This window comes from Abrus precatorius, unplaced genomic scaffold (assembly GCF_003935025.1).
Source record: "Abrus precatorius isolate BTA unplaced genomic scaffold, Abrus_2018 Scaffold11, whole genome shotgun sequence".
In the NCBI taxonomy this organism is placed as follows: domain Eukaryota; kingdom Viridiplantae; phylum Streptophyta; class Magnoliopsida; order Fabales; family Fabaceae; genus Abrus; species Abrus precatorius.
The window spans coordinates 137,944-159,813 of record NW_020874303.1 but is presented as its reverse complement, the minus strand read 5'-3'; the positions used below and the strand labels follow the sequence as shown (position 1 = coordinate 159,813).

At 31.7% G+C, this 21,870-nt stretch overlaps 1 protein-coding gene across 1 annotated transcript; it reads left to right on the top strand.

Moving 5' to 3' along the window:
- Nucleotides 1-201: 201 nt before the first annotated feature.
- LOC113855375 (feruloyl CoA ortho-hydroxylase 1-like) lies at nucleotides 202-2,160 on the top strand. Its single transcript, XM_027486998.1, has 2 exons — nucleotides 202-852; nucleotides 1,390-2,160. Exons 1-2 carry the CDS (start codon nucleotides 302-304, stop codon nucleotides 1,961-1,963), a joined length of 1,125 nt encoding a protein of 374 aa, XP_027342799.1. The 5' UTR covers nucleotides 202-301; the 3' UTR covers nucleotides 1,964-2,160.
- The last annotated feature ends 19,710 nt before the right edge of the window (nucleotides 2,161-21,870 follow it).

The following is a 21,870-nucleotide window of genomic DNA, read 5'->3' as shown; positions in this document are numbered from 1 at the left end:
AAAAAAAAATTAATGGTAATTTTTTATCTATAAAAAGTTATTTGGTGAAACCTAACAAATATTTGGCTTCTCAGTCATTGACCTAATGAACAAAATTATAAAGACAAGACAATGAAAATTTTCTAAATATGACAAACTAAGCTTTATCAGCATTCGTTAATGAATTAATTTACATTACCTGATACGTCAATAACAAGTTCAAAGGGTGGGAAAAAAAGCAAGAGTTTCCAATTATTTATTTATTTATTTGATAAAAATAATAATGAAAAATTTCAGTCGAGTTTGAATTCAGCATGTAGACATGCTGATTATACAAAATCTATTCTTACTCCCAAGTAATCTAAATTCCCAGCGATTATCTCCAAGTCTAGCCATGTCCACGCCCACCAATCTCATTGATTTTTTGGTCAACCAAGCTAATGGTGTAAAGGGTCTTGCTGATCTCAACCTCCCAAATGTTCCTCACCAATACATCCAACCTCTTGAGGGAAGATTACACAGCACCAAAATTGTCCCTCATGAATCAATACCTATCATTGATTTCACAAACTGGGATGACCCAGATGTCCAAGACTCAATTTTTGATGCTGCAACCAAGTGGGGTTTCTTCCAAATCGTGAATCATGGGATACCCATTAAGGTCTTTGATGATCTAAAAGCTGCTGTGCACAGGTTCTTTGAATTGCCAGCTGAGGAGAAGAAGAATCTCAAAGAGAACTCGCCCCCTGATGTTGTGAGATTGACCACCAGTTTTAGCCCTCACGCTGAGTCCGTGTTGGAGTGGAAGGATTATCTGCAACTTGTGTATGCTTCTGAGGAAAAAATTCGTGCATATTGGCCTGCTATATGCAAGTTAGTGATTATTTTCATCATCTATGATTTGCTCTGTGCATCACCTGCTTTTGTAAATCAGTTCCTGAAATTATATTATAGTCAGAATTTCAAAACTTTTTGTTAATTCTTAACTTTACAGAACCATATTCACTTACTCCCTTTTGGTATAAAACGACGTTGGAAAATAAAGTAGAAAAGGCTCAAATAAATAACATTTTGCAAACTCAAGGACCGAAAAAATATTTTTAAACTCTCATATTTCTAGTTTTTGTCCAACTTTTTTGGCAATAGAAATGTATATAAACAAAGAATATGGATTCAGTTAATTGAAAGTATGTTTCTTAGATTAATGCAGAATGAACTCAGTTTATATGCACAAGAAAGGAGAGTACTGATGTGCAAATTTGAACTACTTACCTTTTCTTATGGTACTTCATCGTGTGAACATTCCAAATGCAGCTCGTTCTATCTACATATGCTCAGAAAGTTAGAAAACGACACGTGTCTGTATTTTCATATGAATAGATGATAATTGCTGTTAATCTTTTTTCGTAGGGACGAAGCACTAGAATATATGAAACATTCTGAAGCTTTGATTAGAAAACTGTTAAAGGTGCTTCTGAAGAAATTGAACGTGGAGGTGCTAGACAAAGCTAGAGAACACACTTTAATGGGTGCAATGGTATTGAGTTTTAACTACTACCCTGCTTGCCCTGAGCCTGAATTTGTAGCAGGGGTAGCGCCTCATTCCGATGTCACATCAATTACTGTCCTTCTGCAAGATGATATCGGTGGGCTTTATGTAAGAGGGAGTGATGCTGATACTTGGATCTATGTTCCTCCTGTTGAGGGAGCATTGGTAATCAACATTGGTGATGCGCTACAGATAATGAGCAATGAAAGATACAAAAGCATAGAGCATCAAGTGGTTCCCAATAGAAGCAAAACCAGGATCTCCATTCCAATTTTTATCAGCCCAGCTTTTGATGCTACTATTGGCCCTTTGCCAGAAGTGCTGGAGAATGGAGATGAACCTAAATACAAACAAGTTGCATTCTCTGACTACTTCAACTATTTCTTTAGCAAGGGTCATGATGGGAAGAAAACTATTGAATTTGCCATGATATGATTGTGCTTATGATATGCAGTATTTTAAAAAGGTTCTTCAAGTCCAGCTGTTCTTTTGGATTAGCATGCCAGGAAAACATATACCCTGTTCACTTGTTAAATGTTTTGTGGCATGCTACATTGAAGCAGAATGTGCATGTACATGTACTTGGTTGAACAGAAAGATAGCAAAATTATGTAATAAAGTTAATATAATCATAAGCCATGGCTCCTTTTCAGGATAATTAAAATTATGTAATAAAGTTATTCATTATTGAATCCTTTTGTGTTGTGTTATACAAAAATTTCATGAGATTCGTTGCATTTGATTCCAACATATAAAGCGTGCATAAGTAAGATAGCTTAAGCATTTTAGACAAGGAGGCTAGAATAGCCTATGGATCAGGCCCATATTGCACATTCTGTTATTTCCTCTCATAACATAAAATATTGTTAATTCTTATCTTCTGTTCCTGTTATGATTTGCAACATCACCTATTTATGATGCACAGATACTTGGCAATATACGCTTGTTGTTTGCGTCCCAGATACACGATATGCATTTAATAACTGTGAGTATCAACTCTTGATTACATTATTTTAAATCTTTCAATCTACAATTTTTTCTTTGGATGATAAAGAGATTAGTATCATAACTTAAACCAAATGATTTTTTAAAATTTTTTTTGATTATAGTTATGTATTTTTAATAAAAATTTCAAGAGATTAAAGATCAATCGTTATACCATGATGATTACAAATTAATACAAATATTAGATATCTTAAAAAATGAAGGAACCAAGAAATATAAATTAATAAAAATAAGTAATTTATAATATATATTTATTGTATGTTGATTTTTTTAATACAATTTGCAAAACAGGAGAAGAAATTATCTTACCTAAGGTGAGATAACTTTCTCTGTTCCAAATATTTTATTCTTTATCTCAGTTAGGTATTTTAAATAAATAAGGACATTTTAATTTTTTTTCCTAACGGAACCCAACTTTGGAGAATCAATTATGGAGGATTTAAAATTCAAAATTTTTTAAAATTTTTTAAAATATAGTAACCCTATTAAATTTACAGACTATTCAAATTCCTGTCGATTAATCAAACCTTTAACGGGTGATAAACAAGGGAAGTACGACACTTTAAACGACATATACAAAATAAAGAATAAAAGATGTCCTTAAAAAATCAAGTGAAGATTCAGTGTGTTTTGATGATGATTTTCTTCTTCTTTTTTTGTGTCTAGATCACATATATTTCCTCCAAAATAACCCTTGTTAATTGATTCACATAATTGCTGGTGTTTTGACTATATATTTAAAATTTATAAAAAATATAATATTTTAAAAATTTTAATTGTTTCAACTAAACTTTCTTCCTTTCTAGAATTCTCTGTTTGAATAAAATAATTAGATTCCCTCAATAACAATGCTAATTTTAATAACACATTTTCCTTTTTATTCAACAGAAATGAAAACATTAATATTATATAAATATTAATTAGATTGAATTTATTTAATATCTATAAAAATACAAGACATAAAATTTCACAAGATTTTGTAATTTAAAGTTTTAAATTGAAAGAAATCATTTATATATTATGTTAACTAATTAACATATTTAAGTTATAAAGTAATTGTTGGGTATCTATCCTGCGTTGTTTAAGTTTTAACAAATCAACTAGATTAAAATCATAATTCAAGTTTGATATTAACGAATTGACAAAACCAACCACCAAACTGTCACATGAGCGACCATAGAAAACAAGGTTGATGCATTCTTCTTCCAACCGATGCATAAGATGACTCAGGAAACAAAGAAAAGTGAATTGTTTTATTTTTGTAAATATACAGTTAAATAAATAAGGTTTAATTATATTTTTTTTATTTTTATAAATATTGAATATTTTATCATAAATTGTTATAAATTTTTTGGTTAGGATTTACTCCTGACCATCAATTCTTTTTTATTAAGTACTAAATTGGCTGATAGAAAATCAACACTCTTGGAATCTAGGTCTTCATAGCTTCCAAGGTAGAGATTACAAGAATTCTCAACACCAGTAACTCGGTCAAAAGTTACTTGAGTTGGCCTTCCAAGATGATCATGATTAAGATAGGTATATAGATAACTCACAGCAGCTGCTGGAGTTCTAACCGTCCCTCTATAAATATGTATACATAAGATATAATAGATTCTATTATTTACAAGAGAATCTAAAGAAATAATATAATATGATTCTATTTCTAAAATATAAATATAGCCAACTTAAAATAACAAAAGCTCTAATACTCATTAAATATATAATTTAATCTATATTAAACAAAACTATCTATTAATCTAATTTACTCTCGAGGTATCGTCATTCTTGTTTCATGAAAAATTTAATTAGGATGATCATCTACCTTATTATTAAACATAATTTCATTTTAAATACCCACATATCAGCATAATCATAGTTATGAAATAAAATAAAAAAAACAGTAATTTCAATCACCAATAAGTATAACAACAATCATCACTTAGTCACAATACATAAATTTATCATGAATAATTAAATTTCTTTCTTTTAACTATGCACTTTTATTATCAAACAATTAGGGCATGTTTAAAAGTCTCCCAATTTAGTGTCTCAATTTCCTCACGCTAAAGATTGAACTAGTGAATCGTGTGACCTTGCATGCAAATCTTGGCCAAACAAATCTTTTTGACCTCCAACATATTTTGAACCTCAAAATATATCTCTGTCCTACAGATACAACCGGTGGGATCAATACCATCAAAAACCAGCAACTCAACCTTTTTGGCAGACGATAAGAACTTTGTGTTAATGGCAGCGATATTACGAAGGACATTATTATCTTCCCCTTACAACGATCCTTCACTTTCATTGAGATCCTCAATCCTAATGTTGGTTAATTTCTAAACTTCGTGAAGCAGAGCTTACAACGTCACGGGTAAAGAGTTCTACGTTGATTGTAATTCTTCCATTTGTTTCGCGAAAGTTTCTTGGCATTCAACATGAATCTGACTCGCGCTGCGTAACTCACCAACAAGCATCTCCAACAAATCAACCCTCTTATTCATTCTCATACTCATTGGAGAAAATGGATCCGATAGATTGGACTAATTGTTAGAAACTAAGAGAGTTAGGAAGAGAAAAATAAAAGTTTATAAAAATGAAGAGAGAGAATTTTAAGAGGTCCCCAGAGTTAACACTCCAAACAGAAAAAGAAACTTTCTCCCAATTACAATAAAAAAATAAAAAAATTAACTTTTACAAACAACTTACTTAAGTATTTATATAACAAAGCTTTATACTTGCAGACGTCATTTGTTACTAACTTATGTAGCTAATTATCTTGTCAGCTTCTTTTATATAAGAAATACTGATAGACTAGAACCAAATCATGATACTAATTATATTAATACTGTCACTCAAAACTATTGTTTTGATTCAAATACACGTTTAATTATAAAAATCGGACTCCAATGTAAAATATGATACGATATATAAATATGACAATTTTAAAAAATTTAAAATATGGGTACAGCAAAATATATTAAATAAAATATATATTTTATATAAATTGCTTATATTTTATTAATTTCCTCTTCTTGATTTGCTTACTTTTTGTAATATAAATAATATTTATATTCATTTTCCATCATCATTGTATATTGGTATTTAACTTTTTGAAGAAATGGTTAAAAAACCATAACATATTCAAATAAAAGTATTATATTCATGTTATGATACTAATCCCGTTATTATCCAAAGAAAAAGTTGTATATTGAGAGGTTTGAAAGTAACGAAATCTAAGATTAGATATTGAGGCAACTGTACAATACGCATATCGAGTGTCTAATATGAGTGCAACCTGCACTCAGGTATAGTACCAATTTTGAAGTACCCATGCATCATAGCTTTTATCACATATCAAGTTCTAGTCTTTTTTCATTTACAGATTACATTGATCATGAGTTTATCCAATGTTGCTGATCCGATGATTTAATTTTACCATGGTTATGATACTTAACTGCCCAAATTTTTTTTCATAAATCTACATAAACTATGTAGATTTTTGAGGTTTTCTAAAATAGAAGTAGCCTGTCTGAATTTGAGTTTAGTGCGATGCACCATTATGGTGTGAAATAGGTCTTTGGTTATGTTGTAAAATTATCTGGCTATTATTGCACTGCCACTATGTACTCAAGTAAATTTGGAAGATTTATATGTTAAAAAATAATTGAGTTGTGAGGTGAACCCTTTCCAGGAAATTAGCATTCATTGTTTGGATCGGTGGTAGAAAAAAAGTCCCTTCTTAAATTAATATATGAGCTCTTGGAACACGTAGGGGTGCTTGTTTAATTAATAGTAACTGTTGCCTCAATAGTTATTACAATTACTTTTTTAAAAATAATTATTTGTAATATAAATATATTTTTACTTTCTACTGACAAGTTCTATGATTAGCTAAAACAACACTTAAAAATATTAAAATTTATCAAAATTTGAATTCTAAGTGTATGAATGCTAAATTCTTGTCATTTTAAAGTTAAGGAATCAAATTTTACTATCCAAAAATTTTTATTTCATTTGATTAAATAGAACTCAAGTTATAAGGTTCTAAATTTGGTTATTATAGGTTGATTTGTTTCTGACTCAATAGCACTACGGATAACTTTGGAAAAATTCTGGGAACTGTTCAAAATGAATTGGACTCTAAAATTTTTATGGTATAAACTAATATATCTTATATTTTTAACAAATTTTGTTTCACTTCAATCCAAGTTATGTAGAACGAGTTATGTCTTACGTAAACTTACCTGCCCAAAATCAAAATCTGAAACTTAAACCAAACTTCAAAAATTCATAACTAATTCTATATTAATCCAATTGCTTAATAATTTATATGTATAAAAATTTCTAGATGTCTAGTTTAAGTTAAAAATATTTTCATAATATTTAAATAGTAAATAATTGGTCGACATAGTGTATTTGTATGGAAACCCTAAAAAATTCTGTTTTTAGACTTGTTGTTTCCTTTCTCTTCTTTGTTTTTCTACTTGATCTACCTTCAAACTCACCCAACCCACCATTAATCTAGCTATACATCATAAAAACACAACATAAATCATGGATTAAGATATTTAATACATAAGCTAGGCAGCCACACATATCCACATAAGTATAACAACAAAGATAGAACTCTACCTTCTTTGAGCACCAATTTGATTCCAAAGATGTTTCTAATTTGCAAGTGTAGGTGAGCTTGAGAGAAAAAATTATGGAGGTAAGAAAAGGAAATATATGGAGAAGAGAATGAGGGAGAGAAGTGATAAATTTATAAAGAGATGAAGGAAAGCAAAATATCCAAGTGGCCATGATGAATTTACTTAGCAAATTTTGATTGGTTCATAAATCTTGTAGTCTCAAATGAGCCACAAGCCACAAGGTTGATTATGAGCCATTGGATCAAGGTGTGATAAATGGTTTTTCCACCGTTGGATCTAGGGTAAATAATATTATTTTATTCTAGTAATTTAAATTACTGAAACTATACCAATTTTTCTCCTAAGAGAAAATTCTACTATAAATTTTTAATTCTATTCTACCTAATCAACATAGATTTGAATTCTAATAAATATTCAATTAAATCTTATTAACCTTATTCATGTAAATTAATCGAGAAAATTAATTAATAGCATAAAATAGACACTTAAAATTTTGGACATTACATACTTAATATTTTTGAAGCTTAAGTCTAATCTATTATATGTTATAGATGTTTTATTAAGCTTAACCTAACATTTTTAAAAACTTATTTTGATCTATTAGTCTTTTTAATTGCCTAGTTCGTATTAAGACTTTCAATAGGTTATTAAGTTTTTTTATAAATATATTATTAATTAAATTTAATTATAATTAATCATTCACAAGTACAAGTATAACAGGAGTTGATGAAATTATTTTATTACTCTCAATTAGTGATATATATAAAAAAGATATAAATATCATTTAATTTTTAAGATATTAAAAATTACAACAATAAAATTAGAAAAAATATAAAATATCTCTCATATTTATAGATATTTTATCAAACACCTATATATAATTTAGAAAACATAAAAAGGAAAAGTTTTTTCTTGTTTCTAATTAGGACACGAAGCGTACTCAAATGTGACACACATGAGCTTGTGACACTTCCTTTGTTGCAGTAGCATGATCCGCATGTAGGACATGCTTTTTCAATAATCGTACAAGCCTACTCGACATTATAGTTGTGTCACCTGCAACTGATGTAAATTCCACCAAAAAAATCGAAGTAATAGTTGCCTCGCTTCAAAAACCATGAAATTAATCAAAATATATTGCATCATCGGGTAATCAATCATTTTTGTCTTTATACATCCAAGGGGAGCAAGTAAACAGCATTGCATTGTTGAGGGCTCCATGAACAATGAATGAGTACAGCTTTATAAACATCAAACAAATGCGAATGCTGATTTAGAAACCCGAATTCACAACTCATATCAACACGTTTTAGTCTACTTTATTTACTGATTATAATCACCATGAGTTTATTTGATGTTGATCTCAGTCATTTGAATCCTTATGAAGGCTTTAGTAAAGTGGAGATATCTTAAGGATTACCTAAAAGAGACATAACTTATTGATAAAAAGAATAATTCAAAGCACATCGTTGATATATGGTTCTAGCTTAACTACCCACTGTCGTGTTAAAATCAAGAAAATATTGCTATTTGAATAAGCTTATAAGTTCAATGATATTTTTGTTGAAAACATGTTTCATTGTAAACTAAAAAATGCTTAAGTACTTAATTACATTGATATTGAGCATTATTAGGAATATAAAAATTTGTTTCACATCGATCATCAAGTTCAATATCAAGTTGCCAAAATTCGGATCTTAGATTAAACATTGAAAAAATGATTGCATCCTTAATTGATAAGAGTACGAAGAGAAGATGTCTTGGGTGTAACGTGGTGATCTACTTCCTATTCTTTAATTTATAACAATTGCAATTAAGAATTGTGTACCAACAACATGAATATTTACAACCACTTAACCTTATAAAATTTATAAAAATACATGTCATGGTTTTATTACTAATGATTACGCATGAGATTCCATTTCTTTATTTATACATACTTAACTTTTAGAAAATCATGATATTAGTAAGTATCACTTAAATACTATAGTCATATCACGTACTGACATAACTATATAAGTAGACTCCAATCTTTTTCACTTGCTTTTAAAACTCTTATTGATATATCTCTTTATTGTTTGGTTTTTGGAAGAGTTTCCACTTACCTGTTGAACTTGAACATAAAGCCTCTTGGACCTTAAAGTTCCTTAATTTTGATTTATAGTTTGCAAATGAGAAAAGACTGTTAGAGCTTAATGAGTTAAATGAGATGCACCTTACAACATATGAGAATGCCAACCTATATAAGGAGCGCATCAAGAAGTAGCATGACAAGTATATTCTACATTGTGAGTTCTATAAGGGAGATACAATATTGATCTACAACTCATGACTGTGATTATTCACTAGAAAATTGAAGTCCAGGTAGACTGGCCCTTACACAGATACTAAGGTCCTCCCTTATGGAGTCTTAGAAGTTTCTAAGGCTGAGAAAGAGATATTTCAAGTCAATCGTTAGAAGGCTAAGCTATACATGGATGGAGTAACCTCCACCCCACAGGCTATGTTTCTATAATAGCCCAACAGGAAGTGAGGCTCGCGATGTTAAACAAGAACTTTCAAGAGGCGACCTGTGTATTTTTTTCCATTTTTATTCATTTCTTGTGTTTTTATTTATTTATTTATTTTTAGAAAGGGGGATGATGCTTGTGGAACCCAACAGAGTGGACTAACATAATCATGCAAGTGGACTCTAATGCTTTTCACCTGCTCATGAGACAATCACAAATAATAAGAAATACAATATGTGGTTTATTACTTCAATTAAAACTTTCTTAGGGATAAGTTACACTTAAGGTGTAACCACGAACCCACATAGTTTACATTCAATTTGTAACATCCCTTATTTATTTAAACAATTTCCTCTTTTAAATATAGAAATATCAAGCTGATTTTAGTAAAATAAGTTAAAGATAAATGAATATAGAAAATATTTTCATGTATGTAAAATTTGAATTATTGAAATGAGAAAAATCTAAAACTTCATACATATAAGTTTCCTGTGGTGCAAGGATAAATGAGTCATTTTGACAACCCACTCTCTTAAAACTGACTCTTATAAAGCCTAAGTCGTTAATGCGAATTCCACTGTTATTGTCAACCCACTTGCATTCAAATATTATTACTCGAAACTTTGTGTAATCCAATTCTTATGTGTTCAATGACCCCAAAGTATGACATGTTCACATAAATGGGTTTTCTATCCTTTGCACTGGATATATGAAGTGATTTAGCAACAAGAGTACCACTATTTTGCATAGTACTTTGGTCAGCATGCTCTACTGTGTAAAAGGTGAACCCGTTGATTAAGCAAGAAGTGTATGAAAATGCATCAGCACAAGGACCTCTTGATAACAATCGAATCTTCTTTGTAATAGAATTGTTATTCTTAATCAACTGCTCATAAACATGTTGTAGCCATGGAATTAATCTCTGGTTATGTTCTTTTGTAATCCAATTCTCACCTCGATTAGGATTTGCACATTTCAATATTTCTTTGTGCATTATTATAAAAAGGTTCTATTTCAGAGGTGTTTTGTAAAACATACAAGTGTGCTTGATCTCATTGTACTCTTGAATCCTCTATTTGTTTAACAATCAGTGCTACCTTATCCTAAAATCCTTCCTGTGTGACGCAATTTTGGAAGACCAATTGATTCTACATTTGACAAATATTCATTGCAAATTTTAACAACTTTTTCAACTAAATATTGTTCAGCAATGCACCTCTCTAGTCGGCTTCTATTCTTTACATACCCTTTTACTATTCTCATATATTGTTCAACGGGATACATCTATCTCATATATGCTAGACCACCAAATTTTGTCTCTTCAACTAAGTGAATAGTCAAATGAACCATGATATCAAAGAAAGAAGATAGAAAATACATTCAAAGCTCACAAAAAGTTTTAGATATGTAGTTTTGCAACGCTAGTAATTTTGCATGATCAATCACTTTGCTACATATTATCTTGAAGTAAAAAACACAACTTGGAGATTGCAACGCGAACCTTTTTTGGTAGAATAGATCGTATTGCACTAGGAATCAAATTCTCTATTAAAATCTGACAATCATGAGACTTCAACCCTTTTAACTTTAGGTCCTTCAATGATACAAGACTTTTAATGTTTGATGAATATCCTCAGGAACCTTAACTGAATAAAAAGCCTCGCAAAATGCATGCTTCTCATTTCTAGAAAGGGTACATGCTTTTGGTGGTAAAAATGTGTGTTTTCCCTTCTTCACTGGTGCCAAATTGAATCGTATTCCCATCTTTACAAAGTCAAGCATTGCAATAATGTCATCCTTTTTTCTTCTTTGATGTTCAATAACGTATTAATGACACTTTCACATATATTGTTTTCAACATACATAACATCAACAAAGTGTCTTACGTGTAACGATTCCTAATAGGGTAACTCAAAGAAAATTGACCTCTTCTTCTAACCTGTAGTTGAAATTTCTTTGGCAAATAGTTTCTCAAAAGTTGTTCTGATGTCTTTAACCTCTACAAAGATTTTTTCTTCACAACTTCTATTAAAAAAAAAATTTTCATTTTTCTGAAAGGATGACTTCATGGAAGCCACCTACGATGGCCCCATGAAAACATTTTTGTAACAATGTTTAAGTATGATATAATATGTTTTTTCAGAACATATTGGATATGCACATTGACCCTTTATGCTATAACTAGAAAGATTTTCATAAGCAGAAAAATTATTAATTGTACCATACAACATTACCTTGAGCATGAAAGATTCATCTCTAAACTCATCATATACTTCAATGCAAATTTCTCAAAACAACTTCAAATCTTTAATTAAAGGAGATAAATAGACATCTATGTCATTTTCAAGTTGTTTAGGACCAGAGATTAATAATGAAAGCAACTTTGCATGCCATAGGGATTCATTCCATCGATTGCCAAAGCAAAATATATATTCTTTATTTCTGCAGCAAAGTCTTCATATTATCATCCAATTTTTTTTCACTAAGAAAAATCTGTTGGATACCTAAGCTTACCATCTCTAATTCTGCCTTCAGCATGCTAAGTTAACTGTTTTGCATTTTCTACACTACGAAATAGATGCCTTAATTTGGGTATTTCCAAAAAATATTAGATGACCTTCGTAGGTGTATATTTTTTCTTCAAGTAACATGGCTCATTACACTTTGAATATTGACTTAGTGATGCATATTCATTTCGAAACAAAATGCAGTCATTAAGACAAGCATGTATCTTCTCATGGGTCAATCCAATGGAAGCAAATTCTTGTTTAGCATCACATGTTCTTGTAGGTATCACATATCCTTTGTTAGCATCTCATTTAATAAAATTACCAACTTTATGAAGCTTTTATCAGTCCATCCATCCATTCGAGGCTTTCAGGTTATAAGGCTTTAACACAAAACTTAATCTTGTGAACTTTCTGCATTTATTGTACAATGATGTTTCTGCATCATCTTTTAGCCTCTCAAACATGTTTGCACAATCTCTAAGATCTTCTTCAACAACATTTGGAATATCTTCATACTCGATTTCATGTGATGTGATGTACTTCCACCTTGTATCTCACCGTGCTTTGTCCAACAAGTATATTTTTTATCAATCTCATTGCAAGATGTTCTTCCAATTATTTTGCATTTACTTGCATCTTATTCAAACAATATCAACAAGGGCACAAAATAAGGTTGATATCAGTTGCATGCTTAATTGCAAATCTAATAAACTCATTCACTTCATCTTTATATTCTTCGATCAAACGATCAGTTATTATCCAAATTCGATTCATATTTGCTCTAACTACGGTTATGATAATTACAAATATAAATGTCTTATTAAGTCTCACATGGTAGTGCCCTATCCCATTTGAAAACAAAGCTTTTCATACCTTAATTAACAATTGTTGCTTAAATGTTGTATTTTATACTTAGCAGCATTTTGCATTAGTCTCTTAGTACAAAACTTGAAAATGAGATGATTTACCTTAATCAAGAACGCACAAAGAGATAATAAAAATACTCTAAACCAAACTTTTGTCAAGTATTAAATACAACATTATCATAATAAGTTGCTAACCACTAAATGAATAACTTTGTTCACAAATTGTCCAACTTAGACATTTTGAGATTCAAAATAATGATTTATTCAATCATTATTTTGAATCTCAAATGAAAAATTAAGGTTTCATTCAATTTCAGATTTCAAAGCATAATTTCAAACTACAATCACTAAAAAAAATCATGCATTCATAACATTCCATAAGACAAAACATCAATTTCAATCATAGCACACAATGCAATTCATTTCATGTAAGGCAGCATAGCATTTATATTAAAAGAATAGAAAAAATAAAAAATAAATAACCTAAGGTTTTAATTAGTTTCAAAACACCATTTTCTATACCAATAAAATCCACATTCAAATTAGTGGCATGCATTATAAAAAATCAGTATCCTAAAATGATGTTAAAAAATTCCTAAACCCTAAACCAAATCAACAATATTACAGGTTATTTAACCTAAAGTCTCACATTTTGAGTAATTCAACTTTTACTAACTAAAAAACAAACTTCATGCTCTCTGTAAGGAGGCAGTTTTCAAAAAACACAAATACAAATACAATCTCACTAACCTCAAACCACTATAGTTTCACTAATTTATTCGCCATTCACCTGAAGCCAAGGATGGAGAATGAGACGTTTTTGTAACTATTCAATGTAAAAAAAAAAAGGTGCATATTAGTTAAAAAAGAGAAATTTAGACTTAGATTATTCATACATAGCAACAAAACATAGAAACAATGAAGAATATATCTTCGGAATGCCAATATGATGTCAACAGTGCTTGTTGTGTGTTGCAAATACCTCTGTGAACACAAAAAAATTTGGAGGTATAGAGTGGGCATAAGGACAGGGATGACCAAATTTGGGGGTTAGGGTTGATTTTGAAATTCAACTTTAGAGAGCAATTTTGTCTTTTACCGCTCTCTAGTCTACACTTCTCAAAGCAGGTTCATATGTCAACCACTCTATAATCTTTTAGAGAGCAGTTCCACATGTCAACCACTCTCTAAAATATAAATCTTCTGAGAGCAGTTATTTAACAACTGCTCTACAAGTTAACTTTAGAGAGTAGTTTTGAATGAATCGCTCTCATAAGTATATGTTAGAGAGTAAATCGTTTAGAACCACTCTCGAAATGGTATATTAGAGAGTGATTCTGTGTGAACCACTTTAATATCGTTAGATTGAAAAATGGTTTAATGTTAACCACTCTCTTAGTGTCTTATATAAAGTGATTTTTATTAACTACTGTCCAAGTTTGCACTCCAAAAGCTCATTTTTAGCGTAGTGCTTGATGTAAGACACAATATTAATGTGATACATGTTAAAAAATGTGTTTGACAGCCTAATCAGAACACTCCTTAATGTACAAGAAAAGAGGAAAGGCAAAAGACAGGTTAAACTCTCACTTAAATTTACTTGAGATGGGTATACGAGAGAAATTAGCACCACAGTCAGTTGGTAAGCAAACATATTTACCACTAGCTTGTCATACTCTGTCCAAAAAAGGAAAGAAAAAAAAAAGCCTTTGTCATTGTTTACATGGAATAAAAGAGTCACAAGGTTTCTCTTCAAATATGAATTGACTTGTCTCCATGAAAGATCTCAAAGTTTGGTTAAAGTCTCACGATTGTCATGTCTTGATGCAACACCATCTACCAATTGCCATACTTGATATTTTGCTAAAAAAGGTGAGACACCATAACACAACTATGTTTTTTCTTTCAAAAATTCTTTAGTAAAATCTTTGAAGTTGAAGTGTTAGATGAGTTAGAATTTGAAGCTGCTTTAATACTATGTAAATTAGAGTTGTATTTTTTTACATCATTTTTTGACATCATGGTACATTTAATTGTTTATTTTATGAGAAAGATTAAGTTATGTGGTCCTATTTATTTATGGTGGATGTATCCAATTGACCGATACATGAAAATATTGAAAGCATACATAAAGAATCCACGATGTCTTGAAGCATCAATAGTTGAAAGATACATTGCAGAAGAAGCCATTGAGTTTTCTATAGAGTATTTGTCAGACGTAAGACCTATAGGAGTTCCTAATTATCATCACGAGTCATGGTCAACAGGAATGGGTACACGAGGTTGTCATGTGAAGAGCATAGGTGGAGTATAAGTGTTACAAGCACATTTATATATCTTGAATAACATCAATGAAGTTCAACCTTTTTTGTCTTCTCACAAGAACAAATTAAAGGAAAGTAACCCTTGAATGAAAAAAAGATCATTATTGAATGAGCACAATAAGAGCTTCTTGAAATAATTTGAAAATGTTATTCTAAAGGGTGATATTGTATCTAAAATTTAAAGTGGCTTGCATATGGTCTAAACTTTGATGTTATATGTTGGAGTGGATACGATATTAATAACTTTTGCTTTTATACTAAGCATCAAGATAACAAGAGTGCAGTGCAAAATAGTGATGTTATGATAGATACTGAGTCCTTACACTTCTCTAGTTTAAAAGATAAATCTCATGTATTGGTTTCCTTTTCTTATTTTGAGTGAAGAAATTTGGGAGATTGATTATAATAAATTTAGAGTGTCTATTTTCAAATGTAATTAGGTTGACAACAACAGTAGCATTCATATTGATGAATTCAGATTTACAATTGTCAACTTAAACTTATTGGCTTATAAGGATGAACCTTTTATCATAACAAGTCAAGCTAGGCAAGTTTTTTATGTTACTAATCTTGCTAGCAGTAGTGCTTCAAATCAAACATATGTCTGGTAAAGATGAGCTTTAACCTTCTAATCTTCAACCATCTGATGATCTATCTTTCTCCTTAAATTGTCCTACTTTAAATGAAGACAATTATACAAATGACGTATATGCCACATGACATAATCACGAAAAAGGGATATGAAAAAATAACTAAAAATGACATATTACAAGTTAGTTGTATAAATTTTCTTCTATTGTACCTAATGTTTACATTGATATTTTTACTTATATTTTAATGTGTTTTTCTAACAATTTTAGTCTTATGTATGTAGATGTGTCTGATTCAATTTTGATAAAGAAATGTAGACATGCGACACGACTAAGAGATTAAACTCTTACTCATACTGGTGAGCAAAAGATCCCCATTAAGTTTGACAACTCAACGGGTAATCTAGTAGGACCCAATTCGACAAAATTCAAGAGCTATATTGTCCCTGCCTTTTGTACACACCGCCTGTCACTCCTACCAATTGAATGGTCGGGTGAAGTGTTCGGATTATGGCGACATGAGCGATTTGCTGCTCGCGATGTTGTGAGAAGTCCACTAAACCTTAACTACTTGCACGTAGTTAGGTGAGCATTTTGACCAAGGATTTGGATGAGGTGGAGATGTGTGTGAAGGAGCAAATATTGCAAAGCATTTTGGTAAACCAAATATTTATTTACTAATTTTTTGTTATAATATTTGAAAATGTATAGTTAACTGACACATTGTGTTTGACTTCCACTATAGCTGACTTATGACATTCCTAACATAGAAGCTCTTAAGAGGAAGTGGTTGTCATTTGCAGAGGAATGTTAGAGGGCATTCAAGACATATTTGACTTCCAAGTTTATGTTTGGAACCCATAAAGATGTGTCTCCTTGTAAAGAGTATACATTCATTGATGAGCACACATGGAAGAAGTTTGTGAAAACTTGACCTAATCCTCCTTTTCAGATTTGTTTAATACTCATATTGGTGTTATTTTCTGAATTCTAACTTAACTTGCCAATATACTTAGTTAAGTCTATTTTTTATTTTTATAGGAGAAAAGAAAGACAGCACATGCAATTCGAGGAAAGAATTAACACCTCCGCAAGTTGTCACGTGGAGGTTATAAGTTACTTGAGAAAAGGATATTGGAAGAGAAAGAAAAAATTGTCCAAGCTTCTCAATCAGACCCCTCTGGGGTGGTATCTCCCCTAACACCACCTACACGTCATGAGAAGAGAGCACGTCAGACGAAATCAAGAGAATACATTTATGATCAAACTCGTTTAGTGGGAGACAAAATTATGAGTATGAAAATTCTTTACCTTTTACACTTAATCTCATTTGGTTCAAAATAATTTGTCCTTAATTAAATCAATATTATTCATTTCGTAGGATTTTTTAGTAAAGCAGAATTCACAAGGTACCTTCACACTTTTTGGATGTCAAGACATTTTGTCTGTTACTATTGATCGACTGGAACACCTCGGTCATGTTCATACTACTGAACAGGGTGTAGGCATTCATCAGTACTTTGGCACAAGTACCTCAAAGAAGAAAGGAATTGTCACACGTGAGGAATTGGAGGCAATCAAGGAGGAGATCAGATAGAAGCTGAGACTTAAGATTAGGCAAGAACTTGCCTTTTTGGGTCTCTCTCAAGGGAACACAAATTCCTACACCCTTCTTGAAGCCTCTTGTCCTGAGAAGCCTGTCAACATGAAGCGTAGTTGTGTCCTAGTAGACCTCAATGAAAATGATGCCCCAGTCGACTAATGCAAACTATTTGTAAAGGGTCCTTTGTGACTAGTGGCATATGGCATAATGCATAACCTAGGACCAACCATACAAAATCAAACAATAGATGATGGTACCCTAAGAATGGTGGTTAAACGGATTGAAGTTGCTAATGCACTTGTCCCATTGCCAATAGAGGAGGTCATGACAGTGGGGGAAGCACATAATCATTTCATCCTCTGGCCTAGACACTTCATTCAATTTCCTTTTGATGAGGTATACTATCTTTCATTTATTTTTTACATATTTTTTATTTAAATTATATATATATATATATATATATATATATATATAGATATCTAATTATTAGCAGTATTGGCAATTGTATAAGAAATTATTGAAACTACAAAGACTCCTGAAAATAAAAAAAGAGCAAGAACTTGACGTGCTTCAATGTTTATGCCTAATGGCAATGAAGGTGGGGAAGGAACCTATGCAGTTAGACTTTGATGTTGGAATAGATGGAAATGGTTCCTCAATACCATTATGCCTCACACAGAAGGACATTATAGACATTGTAATGAGTGAGGAGATGTTTTACATTTCTGTTATTCAAGCATGGTTAATGTAATTCTCATTATTGTTAGTAATTTATAATTTAAAAATATTTATGTTAAATTGTCACGACCTTTTTTTGTAAAGGATCAATGACATCCTGAATTATTGCTCCTAATTCAGGTTGCATTTATAAGACAGTACAAATAATATAACTTTCCAAAATTGTAAACTTCAACATCCAAATCAACAGAATAACAAAATCTCGAGGGCAATTTCATACAATTCAAAAGAATTTACCTAAGTATACATATTTATAACAATTACTTTGTGAGAAGCTCAAAATATAAGTTTTTGAACAATAATTACATTACCTAAAAATCGTAGCTAAACAATCTATACCTACCACTAAAACCTAGACTGATAAAATAATTTAAAGCTACAATTTTCCCTCAAAGTGTGTTGACTCTGATGTTCCTCAGCCAGTCCTTCTAGCTTGAAAAGTAGCTACAATACTTGATACATCTGCTCACATATCACAGTACAATAATCGCAAAACACACACACACGACATAGACAGGATGCAAGGATAAGCTTACGAAATAATGACCACGATTTTAAAAGTAAATGTGAATATAAATATCTATACAGCTTGTTAAATTTTAGTAATTTTTCAGCATAGGATGTAGCAATGCAACTCATATAATGTATGATGCAACAGCTGTAATACCTTAAATTTAATTTTCAAGTAATAATTTCACAAAATGAGAGTAATAAAATTTTCATTTAATAAAAGATCCCATTACAGGACTAATTTGGTTACATCTAAATTTCAAAATACAATCTAAGTCCTATAGCAGTTCATCCTTCCTTCACTAAGTCAGGTGCTGATCGTCTTGGTTACCTGAAAAATAAATGTAAGGGTGAGTACTCTACACTATCTAACACACATAATTAACATAGAGTCTCACCATGCATATCTATAGGTATTCTAGCATATTTACTCAAGTCTAGAATTACAAGCAACATTTAAAGTATTTCATCCCAGTTCATAACCGATGCACTCACAGCACCATAACAATTTACACACGTGCTCTTACCGCACATAGTCACGCTCACTGTGGCACTATGATCATAGATTCTCATCATGAATGGTCACCGGTCACCCCTACCTCATGGATATCGCTTGGGCAGTCACAGGTTACTCAGCAAAGGTAGTGGTCAGAGGTCTATTCAGGAAGAAAGCATGTGGCCCATTATGCACCCACGCTCATTGTTGGCGTCACCACCACTCTCTCTTCCCTAAGGTATTTCTATCATCCTTATCTTTCACACCTTTAGTATATCGCTGGACCATTCACAACATCATTACAACGGCATTCAACGTGCTCCATTCACACACGCATTTTAACCATACACATTACTCATTAACAGCACGCGGCATAATTATCCATAGTCATTAGCATTACACGGCACATAGGCCCACATTCATTCGCACATATGGTACAAGTGTCCACATTCATCTACCACATACACGACACACATGTCCATTTCATACACACAACATTTCAACATGTCATCTATACTCATTTTCATCCATTTACATCATTCAAGGACACACAAACACACTTATTCACCTATATTAGGCTCAACCATTCCACTCATCACATTCAACATCAATTCTTTATAAAAATCCACTCAAATCACTTTCAAATCATCACAATCATACCCACCACACACTATCTATCTCAATCACATTATAAAATATAGTAATTAAACAGTTTTTCAAGCAAAATGAGATAGGGTAGAGTCCCCTCTTACCTCAAATGAAGAGCTACACACAAAATCGGCAACGAGAAGGCTTCCCACACGAATTTAGTCCTAAATACACGGAAACTTCTTGTGAGAACCAAGGAAAATTGAGAAATAAGAGAATGGGGATAAAAAATTGAAATCCTAACCATTAAAACTTACCTCTAAGTGTTCTCCATACAATTTCAACCTTCAATCTTGCTCCCAAATGGCTTGGAGGCAATTTAATCCATGAAATAAAGTTTTGGGTCGAGAGAATCAAAGGGACCTTGAAGAGAGAAAATGAAAAAATGAATTTTCCAAGCCCTAGCCCCTTTAAATCTTCTCTGATTACGACACTCTCGCTACAGTGAGATACTCTCGCTGCAATGAGTAGACCTCATTGTAGCAACACCCTCTCTCGCTATAGCAAAAATATCAGAGAAAACTGCATCCTGATTTCTACAGAATCTCGCTACAATGAGACTGCACACAGAAATACAGTTCAAATTGTGGCTTTGTCACTACAGCGAGGGACCTCTCGCTACAGCAACAAGGAGACAATTTCATCCTCTTCTCCTAGTGCCTTCTCACTACAGCGAGAACATCACAGTTTCAGGCCTCACGCCTAAGGCCCTCTCGTTATAACGAGAATCCTCTTGCTATTGCGACAATGCCCTGCAGTAGCATCCAAACTTAGCCTGTATACACACACACACACACACACACACACACACACATATATATATATATATATATATATATATATATATTCAATCTATCTAGTTCAGTCAATCCAATCCATTCACTTCATACATATATGTACATATATAATAAATACACAACACATCAAAGTCCACATAAACACTTATTTTACTAAACAAACTATATTACAAAAGCTGGGGTGTTACAACAGTTAAGTTCCAATTGGTTTCACAGCCCTACTAGCCTAAGCGAGCTGCATTCTCACCTGAGCAATATTGGTCCAGAAAGCTATCCATCTTTCCTGCGACTCTTCGTTTGAGTGAGCTACTCTCGCCGAAGCGAGATCACTCCTCGCTTGAGCAAGATCCCTTCTCGCCTGGACGAGCAAACAGTTGGGGTGATCCAATCTATTTTTGCTTGAGCCAAACTAATCTCGCTTGAGTGAGAACACTCTAGAATGCTCAATTCTGCATGACTCAATCTCACTTGGACGAAAATTACCTCGCTTAAGCGAGACACTCTATACGTAGAACTCTTAACAGAGGTAACACAAGTCCTTGACTTCATTCCTTAGGTTATTACACATAATACACTTAATGATATCAAACACAATAACTATTCTGCACTGTAATTGCTCAGCTCTTACATCAAAATCATACATTTTTCATATTCATATTCCAACATGTGAAAATCCATACACTTTAAGCATACACAACATAATTCAAACAAAATAATACATATGTAAAATACATTGATCTAACATAAATCATGCCATATTTATTTTATTTTACCATTTTGTAGTTATCTAAATCAACATGCAATTTATAAAGGATGTGGATCATTTGTATGGATTTCTTGACCCTATTCAAATTCAGGGCTTAGGAAACAAGCCTGAATCTATTCAATCATATATTCATAAGAGGTTGTGCGAAGGAAGGAAGCATTGCTACCTTGCACCCTTTCATTATGGGTATGTTTTTACAAATTAGTCTTGTTATATAATTAGTTTTACAGTTGCTAATGTGGTCAATTTGGTTTATAGGCAATATTGGCAATTGTTTATCATTTGTCCAAAAAGTAAAGTCATTTTCTTATATTTGTTATG

Bases quoted from the DNA above. Each gene is read 5' to 3' on its own strand.
- LOC113855375 (XM_027486998.1), top strand. From the start codon at position 302: ATGCTGATTATACAAAATCTATTCTTACTCCCAAGTAATCTAAATTCC. The intron at 853-1,389 runs GTTAGTGATTAT...CTTTTTTCGTAG, and splicing joins TATTGGCCTGCTATATGCAA to GGACGAAGCACTAGAATATA.